This window comes from Cnephaeus nilssonii (genome assembly GCF_951640355.1).
Source record: "Cnephaeus nilssonii genome assembly, chromosome: 3".
NCBI classification, from domain to species: domain Eukaryota; kingdom Metazoa; phylum Chordata; class Mammalia; order Chiroptera; family Vespertilionidae; genus Cnephaeus; species Cnephaeus nilssonii.
In genome coordinates, this window is record NC_137074.1 from 30,345,866 (window position 1) to 30,366,790 (window position 20,925).

Genomic DNA, 20,925 nt, shown 5'->3' on the forward strand with positions numbered 1-20,925 from the left:
TTGGCTTCCACGCGTCAGACTTCGGTCCCCGGGTAAGGGAATCGTGGGAAGTGGGCTACAGTCGGCTGATGCAAACAAAACCCAGGAGGTCCCAAGAGCTTTCGGGTATGTACACTGAAAAGGGGTCATCCGTCTCAGCTCAAAAACTCCCCATGGCCGAGAGCCCAGTACACAGAGCAGTTTTTCCCGAGGAAGGAAAGGATGATGGGAGAAGACAAGCAACTACAAGCCCCAGCATGCACTGCGCACTGTGGCTCCGGGAAAGAGGCCTGCGATGCGAGCGCGAGACCCGGACTGTTGGCCGACCGGAACGCTGAGCAGGAGGAATACAGGCGGGGCGCTCCGAGCGATCCCTGAGGTCTCCTATCTTTGACGCTCGCTATTTTGGGGAGGTGGGGGGTGCCCTGACATGTAAGGTGTTGGTGTGAAGCGGGGTGTGTGTGTGGACCAAGCAGTTCAGCCCTGGATGGTGTTGGACCTCCAAGGTCCTAAAGCCTCCAGGGTTGCCAAGGGACTCCCGGACCCGGATGTGACGTCGTCGTGGAGGAAGAAGGGAAAGGCGGAGCTGGCGTGGTGACGTCCTCCCAAGATGGCGGGGAGAGAGTGAAGGAACGGTGTCCCCGGTTGGGTTGCTATAGGTGAGTTCTGTCCTCACCCCAGCCCGCGATCCCCGCTCTCTCCAGACCCTGGGCCACTTGTGGGGGGGCGAGGGGGAGCAGGCACCGTGGAGCTCGAGCGCAAGGCGGGACGAAATGGTTAACGTGGGAAGCTTGGTCGAGGCAGCCCGCGGTTGGCCTTGGCTACCACCTCTGCTGTGGGAATTTGGGGGAGTGGGAGCCGGGCAAAGGGCAGGGCGGCGGAAGCCGGGAGGGACGGGCTTGGGTGGCCGCCCGAAACCGCTGTGAGTGGAGAAGGGGGAAGAAAGGGGGCGTGGCCTCTTCCCGGAGCGGGACCGAGCCTTTGACAACTCCCGGCCCTGCCGGTTCTCCACCCGCTGGGCACCCGACCCGCGTTGGGGAGCAGCTGTGTGCACCGCGGAAGCTCCCAGGGTTCGGTGATGTGAGAGCAGTTAACAGAACTCCTACCGGTCTTTTCCTCCTCTGTCCCAAGGAACCGTTTCTCATGGTTAGTTTTTTTTCTCTTAACATTTGTGTGCCTACTGCGCTTAAAAGTTGGAAGGTTCAGCCGGTGCAAAGGCGAGGAATTTTGTGGTGCTTCTTTTTGAGCTTGTGCAAGTGTTTTCCACCATTGTCATTTATTGACGTGTTCCCAGGATTGTGTTAGCTGGCCAAGGTGAAACAGAGATGGAAAGGACTTATCCCTTGAGCATCTTGACCATATCTGTTTGATAAGAATTTTCTGGTGTGTGTGTGGGGGGGGTGGGGGGGTGGGGGGTGGGGGGGGGTAATAAAATGAGAACTGACTTTATTCCCGTTCATAGTATGTCCTGCGTCCCTTCTCGCCTTAGCAATTGCTTGGGTGACACGTTTGATGAAAACTTAGGATTACTGACTTACTGTTTCTTTTTGTCTTTTAGAACAAGGGTCAAAATCCATTCTGATAGCAAAATGCAGTATTCGCACCACTGTGAGCACCTTTTAGAGAGACTGAACAAACAGCGGGAAGCAGGTTTTCTCTGTGACTGCACCATAGTGATTGGGGAATTCCAGTTTAAAGCTCATAGGAATGTGCTGGCCTCGTTTAGTGAGTATTTCGGGGCGATCTACAGAAGCACTTCTGAGAACAATGTCTTTCTTGATCAGAGTCAGGTGAAGGCAGATGGATTCAAGAAACTGTTGGAGTTTATATACACAGGAACTTTAAACCTGGACAGGTAAAGTACACGTCTTTTTTTTTTTTTTCCCACTTATAAAAGCTAATCAATAGTCTTTAAGAACAGAAGTTGATTTGTATTTGTTACATTCAGTCTCTGAACTTGGGAGTTGTCAAATATTGATGTGCACAATATTGTTGTTTTCTGTTTGTTTTTTAAAGAAGTCAATATCACTGATTTTTTTTTAAATTTCTTTATTGATTAAGGTGTCACATATTTGTCCTCATCCCCCCATTCCCATCCCACATCCCTCCCCACGGATGCCCCAACCCCCTGTTGAAATTATCACTGATTTTGATGAACAGACCACATTCATGCAGTTTTGGAGTTATTTTTTAAATGGTGTATTGATTGAGTCAGTTCCGTATGAGTTGAATAAAGGAACAGCAATGTAATAGATTAATCTCATGATAAATTATTTGAATTTATTGAGAAGTTGACTATAGAAGTGCCTCTGATTAAAAATTCAGAATACGGTATTTAATATAAAATAACCACAAAACCAGTGCATTTTGGTTGCTCTTCAATTTAGTGTTTTCCCTTTCTCAGTGAACTTTGCCAGGAAAATATTGAGTTGATCTGAACACACTGAAGAGCATCTGACTTTGCGCTTTCATGAATAAAAGCCAGATGTTCGGTCAATCTTTTTTGGTACATATCTTTCCTGAGGAGCTAATTGTTTGAGCCCAGCCATAAATGTAAGAGACGACTTTACCAAAAATAGAAAGTTTGTGTAACTTATTGATTAAGAAAACAGAATAGCACTGACCAGTGTGGATCTGTTAGTGGGAGCATCAGCCTATACGCCAAGAGGTGATAGGTTCAGGTACCGGTCAGGGCACATTCCCAGGTTTCGGGAGGTGACTGATGTCTGTCTGTCTGTCTGTCTCCCTCTCCCCATCTCCCTCTCCCCCTCTCCCCCTCTCCCCCTCTCCCCCTCTCCCCCTTCCCCCTTCCCCTCCCCCTCTCCCTCTCCCCTTCCTCCTTTAAATTAAGACCTAGAATGCTAGTTATTAATTTAAAAAATAAATTAAGAAAGAAAGAAAATAACATTAAATACAAAGAAAGAGAGAAAACAGCATAGTAGAGAATTAAGTGGACTCAGGAGCCAGATTACTTTGGTCAAATTTTAGTTCTAACACTGTTATCTTGGAAAAATTACTTAATTTCTTTGGACCTTTGACCCTTCATTTGTATGTAAAATGGGTATCATAATAGACTAGAGGCCCAGTGCATGAATTTGTGCACAGGTGGGGTCCCTCTGGGTGGCCTGCAGGGATCGGGCTGAAACACCACCTGCAGCTCCGACCTGCTGCTCCCGCTCATCCCGGCCCCACTGTGCCTGCCTCGGGCTCTCGCCCAGTCAGTGCCAATCGGGAGAGGCTCACACTGCCTGGCGCAGCAGCGCTCACCGGCCATTAGCCCTGCATCTGGCACCCTCCCAAGGGGAGTGGCCTGTGAGATCGGGCTGAAACCAGTTATCCGACATCCCCCGAGGGGTCTCGGATTGCGAGAGGGTGCAGGCCAGGCTGAGGGACCCCACCGGTGCACTAGGCCGGGGTAGGGACCACGGGAGGGCTCCAGGGCATGTTCGGCCCATCTCACTCAGTCCCAATCGCTCAGTCCCGATCTGCTGGACCCCAGCAGCAAGCTAACTCCCCTGGTGGTCAGTGCATGTCATAGCAAGCAGTTGAGCAGCCTTAGCATATCATTAGCATAATACACTTTGGTTGGTTGGTTGGTTGTTCTGCCATTCAGTCTATTTGCATATTATCCTTTTTTTTATAGGATTTCATAGGTATGTCCTGAGGATTAAATGAATTATTCATATAAAGCATTTAGCCAGATACCTGCCATATGTAATTAAATGACTTTCAATGACAGTTCAAAAGGTGAAAGCTGATTTTCAAGCACTGTAACTTCATGCTTGTAAACAAAAGCACGTCAGTTATTGACATAAACAACTGTTGATTGGTTCTCTTAACTGTAATGAGATTGTAAACTATGAAATAATTTGTATGAATTAAGTTTTTTTTTTTTTTAATATATTTTATTGATTTTTTACAGAGAGGAAGGGAGAGGGATAGAAAGCTAGAAACATCGATCAGCTGCCTCCTGCACACCCCCTACTGGGGATGTGCCCGCAACCAAGGTACATGCCCTTGACCGGAATCGAACCTGGGACCTTTCAGTCGCAGGCCAACGCTCTATCCACTGAGCCAAACCGGTTTTGGCTGTATGAATTAAGTTTTAATGAGTGACACAATGCTAGTTCATATTGGTCTTAAAGATTACCTGACCTTGTTATCTGTTTGATGGTTCATTTTATGGAGCACTAAACACAATTATGAGACCAAAGTATACAAAATGATAAAGTAAATTTGGCTTTCATTCTAATGGTGTCTCCCATTTATTGTAATTTAATAATAGATTACATACCAAAATCAGTAAAAACACTTAAGGAGAAACATAATGTTTTTAGAAAATGAAAATGCTACATACATGGAAAAAACATCCTCTCTAATAAAATGGTAATATGCAAATTAACCATCACTCCACTACATACGCCACACCCACCAGCCAAGCTACGCCCACCAGCCAATCAGGGCGAGTATGCAAATTAACCCCATCTAAGATGGCTACAGCCACAGAGAGCAAGGTTTCCCAGGTAACAGAGGAAGCCAAGCTTTCCAGGTCTAAGCCTCCACTCAAGCTACAAAGTTTCAATTATAGAAGGTAAACAAATTCAAACAAATGGCGGCAGAATGGAGCTTGAGAGAGCAGGCCAGGGTTGCCGGCGGCAACAGGGGAAGCAAAGCTTTCCGCACACCCTGGCGGGGCTCACCCACTTAAGGCTACAAAGTTTCAATTGTAGAAGGTGAATTAACTGCCACAGAAATGGCTGCCGCCCCAGAGGGAGCAGCAGGCTTGGCTCTGCTCCAGGCTACAAAGTTTCAATTGTAGAAGGAGAATAAATTCCAGATACTAGGGCCTCCCCTTGGGTTGCCAGGGGGCGTGGCCAGCCTGCAAACCACCACAGGCCCCTCGATCAGGCCGCTTCACGCCCCAAGGGAACCCCACCCTGATCCGGGACACCCTTCAGGGCAAACCAGCTGGCCCCCACCCGTGCACCAGGCCTCTATCCTATCTAATAAAAGAGTAATATACAGATTGATCATCACTGCAACACACAATATAGCTACCCCCATGTGGTCAAAGATCCTGTCCCCTGTGGACACAAGATGGCCACTACAAGATGGCCAGCAGGAGAGGGCAGTTGGGAGGCACTCGGCCTGCAAGGGAGGGCAGTTGGGAGGGACCAGGCCTGCAAGGGAGGGCAGTTGAGAGGGACCAGGCTTGCAAGGGAGGGCAGTTGGAGGTGATCAACCCTGCAGGAGAGGGCAGTTAGGGGTGACCAGGTTGGCAGAGAAGGGAAGTTGGGGACAAACAGGCTGGCAGGGGAGCATTTAAGCATCAACCAGGCTGGCAGCCGAGTGGTTAGGGGGTGATCAGGCTGGCAGGCAGAAGCAGTTAGGGGCAATCAGGAAGGCAGGCAGGCAAGCAGTTGGGAGCCAGCAGTCCTGGATTGTAAGAGGGATGTCCCAGATTGGAGAGGGTACAGGCTGGGCTGAGGGACAACCCCCCGCCGTGCACGAATTTCGTGCACTGGGCTTCTAGTTTTCTATAAAAGACAATGATTATATTTATGTCTGGGGCATTTGTGCTGTATCATTGCAAATAGAGTATTAACTTGATTCCAAAGATCATTGATTATATATGTGTGTGTGTGTGTGTATATATATATGTGTGTGTGTGTGTGTGTGTGTGTGTGTGTGTGTGTGTGTATTCCAAAATTATAGCCAAGGACCATAAAAAAAGACTGCGCTTTCTTATTTAGCGAAAAGACTTAATATGCAAACAGATTATGTTCCAAAAGTGTATTTGTAGTATGTTTAGGAACTTGGGATGGATTTTCTTAGAGAATAAAATGTTCCTTAAACTGTTGACTAGGTTTCCAAACTAGCCTATAAATCTAGTCTATAGTCAGTTGAAAATGATTATGTGTGTAACAAAAGACAATTTTAAAAGCTATTGCAATGCTAAATCTAAAGAGCAAACATATAGGTGGCACTTGAAGAAAAGCATGTTTAATTAGATTATGAGAAAATGGATAGAGATTTGTAGATACTGTAGTATGTATACTTTCAGTGAACTGAGAGTTTCATCATACTAGTTATTTTTATTTTGTTTCAAATTTTATTCCCCCTTTTTTTTAAAAAAAAAAGAAAGAAAGATGTATTAATAGTGCTATATTTATATTATTAGCTATAACTAAAACCCTTTTCTGGCTCACACCTAATAGGAAAAAGTTATTTTTTCTTGTATAATTAAACAATATTTGGGGAAAATGGCAAGTAGGAAGGTTACTTGAAGGACGTGTGTGTATGTATGTGTCCATGTCCTCAAATAATTTTTAGTGTTAATACCAATTCAACACTGATTTTACAGCTGAGAAAATTGAAGCACCCAAAGATACTAATTTACCATAATTAATTCAGCTAGTAATTTCAGAGCCAGTGCTAGAGTAATCAGACCTTTCACTACATTGTAAACTGCTGGAAGGCAGGGACTTTCTTCATATCCCTCTTAGTACCACAATGGTGGGTGCTAAGTAAATATTGACTGGAATGATGAACAAGGTGACTTAAGTTTTTCTATATAATTCTAATATGACAAACTTGCTAGCTAACTTGGGTTGATATCTCTCTCTCTCTCTCTCTCTCTCTCTCTCTCTCTCTCTCTCACACACACACACACACACACACACACGTGGACAGTTTACAAGGGGGAGCACATTCTAAAACTTGTTTATCCAAGTGTGATGGATGACCAGCAACATTGGCATCATCAGAGAGTTTGTTGGAAATGCAGACACTCATGCTCTGGCCAGTTGCTCAGTGGGTAGAGCATCAGCTCACTTACCAAAGGGTCGTGGGTTCGATTTCTGGTCAAAGACATGTGCTACCTGGTTGCAGGTTTGATCCTCTGCCCCGCCACGTGCGGGAGACAACCAGTCAATGTGTCTCTCTTAAAAAAAAAAAAAAAAAAAAGGAAATGCAGACACTCAGGCCCCACCACAGGCGTACTGAATCTGAATGATCCCTTGGTGGTTCACATGCATAGGAAAATTTGAAAAGCACCATTCAAGTCCCTCACAGAAGGAGGAGAACAGAGGAAGATTAATTAGAAAACTTTTTTTTTTTTTTTTAGACTCTTCCTATTTTCAATCCAGGAAAGTTGGTTGCTATCTGAAAAGGGCTCAGGATGAATGAGAGGAGGAAGTTGCCAACAGCTACTTTTATGTTCCAAGTGTTTTTTTTAAAGTAGGTAGAAATTTTGCCCTGGCCGGTGTGGCTCAGTTGGTTGATTGTCATCCTGTGCATAGTTTGATTCCAAGGTTGCAGGCTCCATCCCCACTAGGGGGTGTGCAGGAGGCAGCCAATTGATGTTTCTTTATCTCCCTCTTCCTTCCTCTCTCTTTATAAAATCAATGAAAACATTTCTAAAACAGGTAGACATTTTAACATTTTATTTTTCTGCAGTGGTACATAGGTAGCTATGAATAACTATTATTTTTCATCTTTTCCAGTTCTGTAAAGCTGGATATTTTTGCCTAAACATTACTCTGAGTGAATGAATGAATTTTGTAGATTTATTCTTAGTTATACCTTTCTCATCATTCTGCTTCATTAGGGCTTTAAAGACATTGAAATAGCCCTAACCGGTTTGGCTCAGTGGATAGAACGTCGGCCTGCAGACTGAAGGGTCCCAGGTTCGATTCCGGTCAAGGGCATGTACCTTGGTTGCGGGCACATCCCCAGTAGGGGGTGTGCAGGAGGCAGCTGATCGATGTTTCTAGCTTTCTATCCCTCTCCCTTCCTCTCTGTAAAAAATCAATAAAATATATTTTAAAAAAAAAAGACATTTAAATATATGCACAGCTCTGTTTCAAAAAGAGTTTTTCTTTGAAAAAAAGTTTTTCTTTGATCAGAATGTTGTCATTTAGCCTTGTTTCCTTTCAGTTGGAATGTTAAAGAAATTCATCAGGCTGCTGACTATCTCAAAGTGGAAGAGGTGGTTACTAAATGTAAAATAAAGATGGAAGATTTTGCTTTTATTGCTAATCCCTCTTCTACAGAGATATCTAGTATTACTGGAAACATTGAATTGAATCAGCAGACTTGTCTTCTTACTCTACGAGATTATAACAGTCGGGAGAAATCAGAAGTGTCTACAGATTTAGTTCAGACAAATCCTAAACAAGGGGCTTTAGCAAAGAAGTCATCTCAAACTAAAAAGAAGAAGAAATCCTTCAACTCCCAGAAAACAGGGCAGAGTAAAACAGTGCAATATCCCAGCAACATTTTAGAGAATACATCCGTTGAATTATTTCTAGATGCAAATAAATTGTCCACACCTGTAATGGAGCAGGTTGCACAAAGAAACGATAATTCAGAACTTGAGTTGACATCAGTTGTGGAAAATACCTTTCCAGCACAAGATATTGTGCAAACTGTTACAGTGAAACGGAAACGTGGAAAATCACAGCCAAACTGTGCTCTGAAAGAACACTCTATGTCCAATATAGCTAGTGTCAAGAACTCTTATGAGCTGGAGAGCTCTGGGGAAGAGCTGGATCAGAGGTATTCCAAGGCCAAGCCAATGTGTAACACATGTGGGAAAGTGTTTTCAGAAGCCAGCAGCTTGAGAAGGCACATGAGAATACATAAAGGAGTCAAACCTTATGTTTGCCACTTGTGTGGAAAGGCATTTACCCAGTGTAACCAGCTGAAAACACATGTAAGGACTCATACAGGTAAGAATGATTTATGGGAGATATCATTGTTTGTATACTGTAACTGAAATAATACTTTTAATAGAGAAGTTATTAATATTCAGTGTTGACTATGATTAAAATTTGATATATACTTGTATTCATAAAAGTACTTAGGATGTTAAAGTTTTGAAAATTTCTTTGTAATTGTGAGCAAGTGTTTAATCGCTATTTATTTTATTGTAATTGGTTTTCTAGTCTTAATACATGAGCTCTTTATACCATTTTTTCTCAGAGTTAAAATATGCATAAATTTGGGTTTAGCTTACTAAGTATTAACACAAAGATTTAAAAACTGATAAAGAGAAAAAAGTAATTACAACTCAGGCCAATTCTCAGATTTTGCTAACACATCTCACCACCTGCTTCCTAGACTTTGTCAACTTCTGACCATAATATTAGCATTACACAATATTTCTTCCTCGGCATCTACATTTTCCTTTATAGGTACACTTAGATTTGTAGTTTTTAAGATGCAATGTGTATTTCTCTCATTGATCACCTTTCACTATTATGAATTAAGAAACACTAATTTCTTTTAACTCTACTGTTGTTTTCAATAAATCTGGAAGAAGAGATCCTATTTGCTTTTTTACTTATAACAACTTAACATTTTCTGAATACTGAAACTAGTTCTGTTGGACTCTTGAAAGTTTATGATTTAAGTAACTAAAACAGAGTATTTCTTTCTAAATACAGATTTTATTTACTTCTTCTTTTAGGTGAGAAGCCATACAAATGTGAATTGTGTGATAAAGGATTTGCTCAGAAATGCCAGCTAGTCTTCCATAGTCGCATGCATCATGGTGAGGAAAAACCCTATAAATGTGATGTATGCAATTTACAATTTGCAACTTCTAGCAATCTCAAGATTCATGCAAGGTAAAAAACAAACCCAAAAAACGTTTGATCTTTGAGTCTGTCATTCACCATAGTCTTATGAATTGACTGCTGTATTAGAATTCAGGATAATTAAGTTCTAAATGTGGTTCCACCATACAGTATCCTTAACACAGTCAAGGAACCACAAGGAAACTGTGGTGACTGGAGGGAAATAAGATCAGAATGGTATTAAGGTGTCCAGATGGTGTACAGTTTTATAGGCCATTATAAAGCTTTTATTCTTAAGATTGAGAAGTGATGTGATGTTGCTTACCTTTTAAGAGGATCATTCTGGCTGCTATATTTGGAAATGATTATAGGATTGATTGCAAGAGTAGAAGCAAATTTACCAGTTAGGATGCTCTAGGTAAAACCCAAGTGAGAATGATGTTGGTCAGCTAGAGTGGTAGCAGTGGGAAAGATAAGTAGTAGTCAGATTCTGGATATATTTATAAATGTAAGACAAACAGAATTTGCTGCAGATTGGATGTGGGGCATGAAAGGAAGGAAGGAAAGTTGGGAGGAGGGGAGAGAAGAAGGAAGGAAGGAAGGAAGATCAAAGATGATTTTGACATTTTGAGCCTGACCACCTGAAAAGATGGAATTCCCATTAACTGAGATAGAGAAAATTTGTGGATAGAGGATTTAAGCAGGAGTACAGGAGTTGTAAGTAGAATTCTGAACATGTTAAATTTTAGATGGCTATTAGACATCTGAATGGAGCTATATAATACAGTTGGTTATCTAAGTCTGGAATTCAGGGTTTGATCTGAAGATATAAATTTGATAGTCATCAACCTATAGATAGTATTTAACGCCATAACTGGATGAAATCACCAAGAGAATGAATGTGTATAGACAAGGGATCAAAGGACTGAAGTTGTGAGACACACTAAGAGTTCTGGGAGATGGACAAGAACTAGCCAAGGTGACTAGGAGGGAACAGCCAATATAAGAGAAAAACCAGAAGAGTGGGTTGCCCCAGAATCCAGGTGAAGAACATTATTCCCGAGGGGAATGATTGGCTTTGTCATATTGTGATGATAGGGAGATGAAGACAGAATTGACTTGGACTTAGGAAAGTGAGAGGTCAGCAGTCAGTGCTTCTGACGAAAGCAGTGTGTTAGTGGAGGCTAGTAGAGAAGAGATTAGTAGGGAAGAAATGAAAGAACAGTTGGAGACTCAAGTTTTTGATAAGTGGAGGAGCAAGTAAGGTCAAGGGTCTTTTTTAAGATGGGAGACATCAGTATATTTATATGCTACAATCCAATGGGGTAGGAAAAATGGATGATGTAACATGAAGGAAAATGCAGTGGGTAGTATCTTAATTATACAAATGGGAGTAGTGGGAGTCAGATGAACGGTCACCCTCAGAGTTAACAAGAAGGAAAGCAAACTATATAGGTACAGATCTCTATAGGTAGAGAGATGTGATAGTGGAAAATTTATGATTGCTTAAATTTTTCTTGGTGAAAAAGGAAGCAAAGAAATCAGCTAAGGGTGAAGATGGTGAGGAGGTGCTGAAGGTTTGAGGAAAGAGTTTTGAAGAGTGAGTGAATGGACAAGGAAAAATAATTGCCTGCAGAATTAGGGGTGCACTTGACAACCATGTAAAGATATGGCAGAACTTTTTGACCTGGTCTCAGAACTGATATTTTGATAACAACGAAACCATTGAACCTATTCGTTTAAAGTTCATGTAATTGGTCTGTTAAGATGAAATGAACTAAAATACTATATGAAAAATGCTCCAAATTGTTTTGCTTATTAGCATATAACTTTATATTTATTTACTAATAGGAAGCATAGTGGAGAGAAGCCATATGTCTGTGATAGGTGTGGACAGAGATTTGCCCAAGCCAGCACACTGACCTATCATGTTCGTAGGCATACTGGAGAAAAGCCTTATGTGTGTGATACTTGTGGGAAGGCATTTGCTGTCTCTAGTTCTCTTATCACTCATTCTCGAAAACATACAGGTAAGAATTTGATGTGGAGAGACTGTTTAAAATAATGAAAATTGTAAATAAAAGGGGAAGCTGAGCCTTTACAGGAAGTAGATTACAGACTTTGTAGTTATATATCTGTTGTGTTTGTGCTTTTTGAAACTTTTTATGCTTATGATTTTTAGATAGCTATTAGATATAAAAACACTTATTTTCTAGAATAATAAATGGTGACATTTTTATCATATAACATATACATTAAAATCAGATAATTTTGACAATATATAAACTTGAATTGAGACATATTTTGTGATCTTAGAAAAACTCCTTAGCCTCTTGAAGTTTCATTTCCCTTGGATAAACCTATAAAGTGAAATTAAGGGGTAGTGGTGAGTTTGGGTAGAACATTGATTTTATAACTTCTTAGGACTTTTATTATAAAGACATTCTAATATTTGCAAATTAAACAGATACTTTAAATGTGAAGTATCAGTTTTGAAACAAATCTTATTCAACCGTTTTCATTTTTTATAGGCTATATTTTTAACATATTTTTTCTAAATTTTATTCCTCTTTAATGATATAGTACATAGCAAGAATTGAAATATGGATTGATGAATTGACATGTTTTTAATCATATAAAAATCTAATTTCTTGCCTGATTCTAGCTACTAGAAGTATATTTGCAAAAATAAAGTTTTATTAGATCAAAAGCATCAGGTTACATGAACAATATAACATAATTACTAATATTCATTTCAGTTGGATCACACTGAAAATACCTCTAAAATATATTATAAAGAGGTTTTAATTTTAATATTTTAAAACAGCTTACTTTAGTTTATTGTAATTAATATATATTATATTGGTATAGTACACCACTTCGCTATCTTTTATTTTCCATCTAGGTGAAAAACCATACATATGTGGTATTTGTGGGAAAAGTTTTATTTCCTCAGGAGAGCTCAACAAACACTTTCGATCCCATACAGGTCTGTGTTTAGGGAGAATGTATTATTTTTTGTTCTCTCTAATTTGTTTTTATGTAAACCTTGACTTTTAAGCCATTATGGACTATATAATATATAGTTGTACTTTTCAGTAATATTTTAATGCATAAATATCACCTTTTCATTTGCTTACCTTTTTAGTTGTTTGAAGTGTCAAATAAATTTGGTCGAGAATTGTGTAGATTTTCTAAGAGGTATGCCAGATAATAGTTTTTTAAGTGATTTGGATTTAATTGCACAGATATACCAATAAATGAAAAGGAATCAGTAATAAGATAATATTTTCTTATTAAACAGTGTTCAGCAAGTTTTAGGAATACATTTTAATATTGGCATGTTTATTGTAAAAGGTAATAAGTTGTAATTGTAAATTGTATGAAGAAAATATTAAATGTAAAAAAAGTATTAAAGGAAAAGGCCACTTTGAAAATGTGCTGTTCTTTTTCTTTTTAAAAATTACCCCTCATAATTTCTGTCTAGAATAGTGTGAACACCTAGGAAACATTTAATAAATTTGTTGTCAACTTAAAGCATCAGACAGTTCTTATTTCAAGAGAATTACAATTTTGTAGCATTTTATTCTGTCAGGTTTTTAAAGGATTTTCTAATTTGTAAACTACTTGAGAACAGAAACCATAATTATGTTTTTTCCCTCCACTCTATCTCTTAGCCAAGGTCTGGTATTTAATTGCACTCACTAAATGTCTGATAGAAATAAAAGAGTTTTTTTTGTTTTAGTTTAAAATTTCTGTTAATGAAAATGCTCAATTTTCCCTAAAATGGGGATGCTTTACATAAAGAGGTGCCTATGTGTATAGAAGTTTTTATTTCACTATATTAGAACCAGGTGATTAAAATGGTAATTTGAAACTAAATTTAAACAGTGTAGTAATGTTTGCCTTGTGTTCATGAGCATTGATATTTTTGTCTTAGCTTAGTTTCTAAAATATTGAGGTTTTAAGCTTTTAACTTATTTTTCAGGAGAAAGACCGTTTATCTGCGAATTATGTGGAAATTCTTACACGGATATTAAAAATTTAAAGAAGCACAAAACAAAAGTTCATTCTGGTAAAGGCTTATGTTTTAAAAATTTGGTGCTCTCATTATTGATTATAACAGCTTAGATTTTTTTAACTAGATACATATGAGAAAAGTAGCTTTATAATTTGTACATAAGTTCACTCTGAATTTCTTTCCATATTGATCTTCTAATAAATAATATTTAACTATTATCCATTCAAAAATCTGATTTATGAACAGTTTCAAAAAGAAGGCATATATAAGTAAACGATGTACCACATTCCCTTTACTAGAGTCTGGTTGTCTAGAGTTTACTGTAGTTATATGAAGAGAGGTCCATCATGAACACAAATCCAGATATACATATGTATGTGGAAATAAGGAAATGGAAAGCCTCAGACTCCTATACTACTAATATATAAAAATAAGAGAGCCAGAGTACAACATTTAAAGTGTATTGCTTAAAATGAATTCCGTGAAAAAGTTTCACTGTGCTTACCATTTTCTTCTGTCATGGTTAGAAACAAAACAAAACACCAAGCTTCTTCGGTGTATAGAAATGCTAGTGAATCTTTGATAGGAAACATAAATATAAGGATTTAATTAGTAACATTTGAAGACTGCAATGAGTCATTAATTCCACAAAAATTTATTAAGTACTTCTAATGTACACAATACTTCAGGGTATATGAAGTTGAACAAGGCGTAGTCTAACCTTCAAAGAACTTGCAATCTGGTGTGGGAGACCAGAAATCTAAATCAATATGATTACAAGACAAAATGTAGGCTATAATAGAGACACTGAGTGCTGAAGAAGAGCTAAATTACTTCTGAGGTATTGGAAAGACCTAATCCTGGGGAACTTGCAGGACAGAGAAGAATTAAGAGATTAGAAATGGGAAAGGAAGCGTTCATTTCAGGCAACATTGTGAAGAGAATCACTGGGACAGGAAATTGGAAGCCATATTCTTGATTGAACTGAAGAGTATTCTGCAAGAACTGAGTTACTGAGTTACATTTTTATACAAGGAAATACACAGTTTTGTCTAACAATAATAGTGAGATTGTAATCATGTCAATACTTTGGATTGTCAGGAGCATGGTAAAGCTGGTGGAAAATTTGAAGGCAAATTGTATCTTTAGTCAGTATGATAACTATTCACTTGAGTAGAGCAGAATTTCCTACCTCTGAAAACATATGAAAGTGCCTTACCTCTGAACTTGAATTTACAGACTAGTATGAACAACTTGTTAATACAGTCAGTGAACAAATACTGTAGAGTATTTATTTATATATATTGCTCTCTTAGGTACTTTAGTCTAGTTGAGGATTCAAAGCATACCCAAGTTGAGTGTTTAATAGTCATAAGAGAAACTAGAGGCCTGGGCCCTCAGCCTGGCCTGCGCCCTTGCTCTTTAACAGTCCGGGAGCCCTTGGGGTGTCCCATGCAAGGAGTGGACTCCCTAAGCCACAGTCAGGCATCCTTAGCTCCGCTGCTGTGCTCACCAGCCTTCAGCTCAACTTGTGGCTGAGCGGCGCTCCTCCTGTGGGATCGCACTGACCACCAGGGGGCAGCTCCTGCATTGAGCATCTGCCCCCCTGGTGATCAGTGCACGTCAAAGCAACCGGTTGTTCCACAATTCAGTCGATTTGCATAATACCCTTTTATTATCAAGGATAGCATGTCACAAGGCTGTACATGAAACACTGACAAATGAGTAGTAAAATAGGTCAGAAGCAACTCAGCCAGGACTAGAATAATTAAGTCCACTTTTATTAAACTTTTAAAAAATATATTTCCTTATTGATTTCAGAGAGGAAAGGAGAGGGAGAGATAGAAACATCAATGATGAGAGAGAATCATTGGTCAGCTGCCTCCTGCATGCCCCCCACCTGGGCTTGTGCCCTTGTCAGAATCGAACCCGCAGGCCTATGCTCTGTCCACTGAGCCAAACTGGCTAGGGCAATTAAGTTCATTTTTATTGTGGAGTTGGTGTTTGAACCTAGTCTCGAAGCCTGTGTTGAACTTGTATAGATAATGAGGGATATTCAACAAAAGAGAAGTAGCCTGAGTAAAGGTGTGGTGGTTGGAATGCAAGTTCTGGGAATGGTAAGGGTTTTGTTTTGTCTTTAAAGATTGTATAATTTTTTTCCCCTTCTGTTTCAGGGGCAGATAAAATTCTAGATACTAGTATAGAGGATCATCCGTTAAGTGAACAAGATTCCATACAAAAAAGCCCTTTATCAGAAACTTTGGATGTGAAGCCTTCTGATATGACTTTGCCACTAGCCCTTCCACTTGGGACTGAGGACCACCACATGCTTCTGCCTGTCACAGATAATCAGTCTCTGACATCAGATACATTGTTGAGGTCAACTGTGAATGGGTATTCAGAACCACAATTGATTTTTTTACAACAATTATACTGACTTTGTGAGGATTATGGAATTGCTAAAACATCTCTGGTAGTAAACTTAAACATCTCTGGTAAGGTGCGTATATTCATCTTAAACTACCATCATTTGAGTTGTGGCCATTATTCATTCACTGAAGTAAAGGCACCTGATGCTATATCTCATAACTGCAATGCTTGTTTTGAGTTTTGGCTTTTATGTCAGTAGCACTATTTTGGGTGGTTAAGTTTCCTTTTCTTTTAGAGCTGCCTAAATTCCATTTTTATTTTGCATTTTAGACTTGCCTTTCATTTATTGAAGTGGAATCTGTCAGTTTATATGATTCAGTTTTCACTTATGGGATTTAAAATTTTTCTTCCCCTCAAAATTTAAGTAAAATCCATGATGGTATCAGCACAAGAGTATTGCTGTTACTAAGCTCCATAGGCCAATACATAAACTATGAGGGAAAAAATAAAATTTCATCTTTCTGCCTAAGAAAATTTAGATACTGAATAAGAATTGTGCTACTTCTCTATTAATATATTCCATTGGAGATAACTTTTTTAATGAAACAAAAGGAAGTATTTCTCTTAAAAGCTGGAAAAACTGTATATTAATTCTTGTTTATTTTAGAACTCAGTATTCTGGAGAAAACCAATGGTCAGTACTTTTGATTTGAGTTACCTGAGATTACATTTTCAAAATAAATTTAAATAGCTATTTGGTATTTTTACTTTGTTACAAGACAGTTTCAAAATTTGATTCAGGTTATGTTTTAATAGGTTTCTAGATTATTGAAGATGAGGAAAATATACTGAGTTTTTAAAATTTTTAATAAGTTTCTCTTATACCTGTTGTGCACTTTTAAAATAGAAAATTCTAAAAAGAATTTTCTAAATATAAACAATGCATACTATAAATCACTTGGTTTCTGAATCTATATTACATAGATTTAAGAAATTTAACTTCAATTATAAGTAAACACGAGTGATCAGAAAGCCAGTTTATTAAACATTTTATATTTGAGTGTTCTATAAGTTTTGAGTTTAAAATTTTATAATAAACCACAACATTTGCTGGTGGTTTGTAGCTGCACAGTAGCCTCTTTCCTTCCTAATGAACATAGAAAATCAGTATTATTCTGATATTTGCTACCACTCTTTCCCATTCTACTTTTCCCACATATTGATTTATTTTATTGCCTGATCTTTGAACATTATCAGTCAGTTCCTATACCGCTAATCGAACACCTTGGTGACATTATATTTTATTTCTGCCATACATTAGTTGTGGCTTGCTTTGGTTTTAAACTACACCTATAATAAAGTTAATGTGTTTTCTATTGGTATTGATTCTTTAATTGTATTTCCTTTGGGGTCTTGGTCATAGGAACCAACTAGAGTACATAATAAAACTACTTCATTCTTGTGAACTGTAAAAATCGTCACCATTTCACAGCACACTCAGCATTTTTACAGTAAATTACCACCAGTAGGATTGACTTAACTGAATTGAGTTTGAAATATGCCTTATATTTCCATCAAACATAGTATTTAATTATTTATCTAAGAAATCTAGTTATGCATGTGTATTAATGTAATATACTGGGCTTAAATACAATTTATAGAGTTATAAAATGTTCAACTAATCTATTCTGGCTTAAATTCAATAGGAATTTATTGGAATGTGAAGATTTTAAAGAAAATTAAAAGACTCAGCCTCTTTAAGAAGTCTGCTGAAATGGAGAGGTTATATTTAATTCATATCTTCATTAATTCAAGCTTCTAATGAACAAAATTTCTTTTTAAAAGCACTATAATGATGTCATAATTCTATGAGGGCAGTAGTTACCAAATTTCCTATAATATGATCGTTAGCACTTTGCCTTTGCATAAATTAGCCTTCAGATTTATTATTTTTAGTATTATTGGATTGGAATGGTTATAGTTGATTTACTCTGCTTTTTTGTTTTTAAATCCCATCTGCCTTTTAAATAATTTTATTTTAAATTGAATTGGCTTGATGCTCTTCCAGAATTGACAGGTAAAGAAAGATTGAAAACTGAATTTCCTGTCTTGTCATTCTTCTCATGCCATCCTATTCTTTATCATAATATACATATATTTTAGCTGTATTTGCTATCATTCTGATAATCAAATGTGTCGTTTTAGTTAAGTTCATCTTTAAATATGTATATCATAATGCAGTGTTTTGAGAAAGATCTGTTCTTAATTATTTAAGTATTACTAAGTTTTTAAAAAAGTGTTTAGGATGCTGAAGATCTTACTGGGAAACAAATTATTTTTTAAGTTTTGTTTTATGTTTGTATGAGACTTTTCCTACTGTATTGTTAGAGGTTAGACTTTTTAAAAAGAAAACATAGATTATATATAAAGGACTTTTTGCTGTTTTTAAATAATACTTGTTTTATGTTTAATTTCATAGGATTTTGATAGACAAATTCTAGAAGATAGTTTTATTTATTTTTTTCAAAAAGGGTTCTATCAGTTCTAATGCAATAATAGTTTACCATTTTTCTATATGTTTTAATTCTACAGAAATTGTGCAAATGAGTAGTTGAAATGTGCTCATATAAAGGCAATATACATGTATTCATGTTTTTAAATATCCAAAAATAATAGTTCTAACATTTGATGCATATCAGAAACATTTATAGAATAATGATACCCAAGCCCCACCTCACCTTATGCCTACTGAATCAAACAATCTTTGGAACATATCTGTGCTTGCAAAGCCTCAGAGTTTATCTTAATGTATACTACACATTGAGAACTATTATCCTAAATATTTTTAATGTCCTTCCTTTGGGAAGCATTTATAAATGAAGCTCTTGATATAACTTTCCATCTTTTACTTAGAGATTTTGAGTCTGTAGAACTTAGCTAGAAATACCACCAAGTAAAAAGAAATTATATTTTAATGCAATACCTGTAAGTTCTACATTTTTACTCATTATTTATGAACTATATTGAGATTTACTTATGGAGCATTAATTTCTTTTTTAAAAATATTTTTATTTATTTCAGAGAGGAAGGAAGAGGGAGAGAGAGAGAGAGAAACATCAATGATGAGAATCCTCAAATCAACTGCCCCCTGCGCACGCGCGCACACACACATACCCCACCGGGGATTGAGCCCAAAACCCAGGCATGTGCCCCGACTGGGAATCAAACTGCGACCTGGTTCATAGGTTGATGCTCAACCACTGAACCACACTGGCTGTGTGTAGCATTAATTTCTTGAGACAATAATATGGTTTACTCTTCTGTCTTCTGCAGTCCCTGCCCCCTTTCATTCAAGAGAGATTTGGTGTATTTAAGGAATTAAATACTTATATAAATTATCATACAGAAATATGATAATTCAATTTCAAGAAGAATGGACTAAAATAAACCCGTGGTTGTGAACAGATATTTGGATTAAAATATTTGGCTAGTATTTCGAATGCTGGAAAATTAACGAAATTGTTACGGGGGAGTTCCTCATCCCCACCTGTTGCTCATGGGAATGGAATTCTTGCGATATCCTGAGAAAAAGAATTTTCTGAGACTCACATGGGAGGATGAAATATTGTAGAAAGCTTTATTTTTGTGGAATTACACCACTGAGTTTCCAAGGTCCCATTTCCCTTTGTCCCTTCAAGGAAGAAGTGTAGCTGTGGCTTCAGTAGGGCTAGCACAAAAGCCAGTATCCAGAGTCTCTGTTCCATATTAGGGCATAGTCCAATCTTGCATCAGGCTAGTTTAGTTTGTATTCCCAGCTGCAGCCCATCAGTCTATTTTATGTGGGGTCAGCATGGCCATGGGCCATGTGTCTATGGACGGAATACAGGCAGGTGCAAAATCAAAGGAACCAGAGAGTCAAGAGAGTCAAATGAGTGAACTCCTTTGGGGGTTTATGTATCCCCCAATTTTCATGGGCGCAATTGGCTCCACCTCTTATAGCCAATGATTTCTGTTCCCAGATTTGATTGACAAGTATCTTCCCTTGGTCACCCTAACTTCACTGCATATGTGTCCATCCTCCCTTTTGTGAATTCCCTTTCCCCAGGAACCTGCAGGGGATGGGCCAGTGGTTCCCTGGGGAGTGTGAAATTGTAGCTTCCTGGTGACGCTACCCAGGTGACATGCCTATAATGTCTGGCCTCCCTTTTGTTTTTCTATTAATAACTAGCTAATGACAATGTATCAAATCAGAATATATAAAGCTACAAAGATAAATAAGGTAAATTCCACCCTTAAGTTTACAGTCAAATGGGAAAGACAAGCCTGAATATAACTAGCAATAAAATAAGTCAGAATGTCGAGTGTCTGCAGGGGAGGAAAGCAAGAAAGGAAATGTTGAGCAGTCAGAGGGAGTTGAATGGACAAAGAAAGGGCTGTTGCTCCCCTAGTTCTGAAAACAAGAAGAGATGGCTGATGGGAGCCCTTTGCACGCAGCTGGCTGAGATAGGCAGAATGGAGAGAAAGTATGAAATGGGAATGAGATAGAAGTCCAACATGTCCAGCTCTATACCTATAACATCTTTTTTTGTTATACAATCTTTTTTGTTGTTAATCCTCATGCTAGGATATTTTTTTCCATTGAAATTTAGAGACAATGGAAGGGAGGGGGAGAGACAAAGAGAGGAACATTGATTGGTTACCTCCTGCACGCACCCCAACCGAGGCTGGGGGGATCCAGCCTGCAACCAAAGTGCACACCCTTACCTGGAATCAAACCCAAGACCCTTCAGTCTGCGGACCAGTCCTCTAACCACTGAGCGAAACCGGCTAGGCCTAGCTGTACCTATACCATCTTACTTGCAATAGTCCTCTGCCCTTAGCCTATGCGGAAGGAACGGGATTGGGTAGCCTGGTTTATAATCCATGTTCTTACACATGAAAACCACAGTTGACTGCTGAAGGGCAGGGGTTAGA

The 20,925-nt window shown here is 38.5% G+C and overlaps 1 protein-coding gene across 3 annotated transcripts; it reads left to right on the forward strand.

Moving 5' to 3' along the window:
- Positions 1-20,893, forward strand: MYNN (myoneurin). Of its 3 annotated transcripts, XR_013813322.1 has the most exons (9): positions 1-638; positions 1,538-1,834; positions 7,918-8,711; positions 9,452-9,611; positions 11,412-11,590; positions 12,466-12,549; positions 13,549-13,635; positions 15,756-16,081; positions 17,658-20,893. XR_013813322.1 is itself a non-coding variant. In XM_079766738.1 (8 exons), exons 2-8 carry the CDS (start codon positions 1,569-1,571, stop codon positions 16,016-16,018), a joined length of 1,833 nt encoding a protein of 610 aa, XP_079622864.1. In that variant the 5' UTR covers positions 1-638; positions 1,538-1,568; the 3' UTR covers positions 16,019-16,170. The 3 variants fall into 3 exon arrangements, 2 of the variants coding, with proteins under 2 accessions (XP_079622864.1, XP_079622865.1); XM_079766738.1 differs by lacking the exon at positions 17,658-20,893 and having other exon boundaries at positions 15,756-16,170; XM_079766739.1 differs by lacking the exons at positions 12,466-12,549; positions 17,658-20,893 and having other exon boundaries at positions 15,756-16,170.
- The last annotated feature ends 32 nt before the right edge of the window (positions 20,894-20,925 follow it).

Bases quoted from the DNA above. Each gene is read 5' to 3' on its own strand.
- MYNN (XM_079766738.1), top strand. From the start codon at position 1,569: ATGCAGTATTCGCACCACTGTGAGCACCTTTTAGAGAGACTGAACAAA. The intron at 1,835-7,917 runs GTAAAGTACACG...GTTTCCTTTCAG, and splicing joins GGAACTTTAAACCTGGACAG to TTGGAATGTTAAAGAAATTC. The intron at 8,712-9,451 runs GTAAGAATGATT...TTCTTCTTTTAG, and splicing joins ACATGTAAGGACTCATACAG to GTGAGAAGCCATACAAATGT.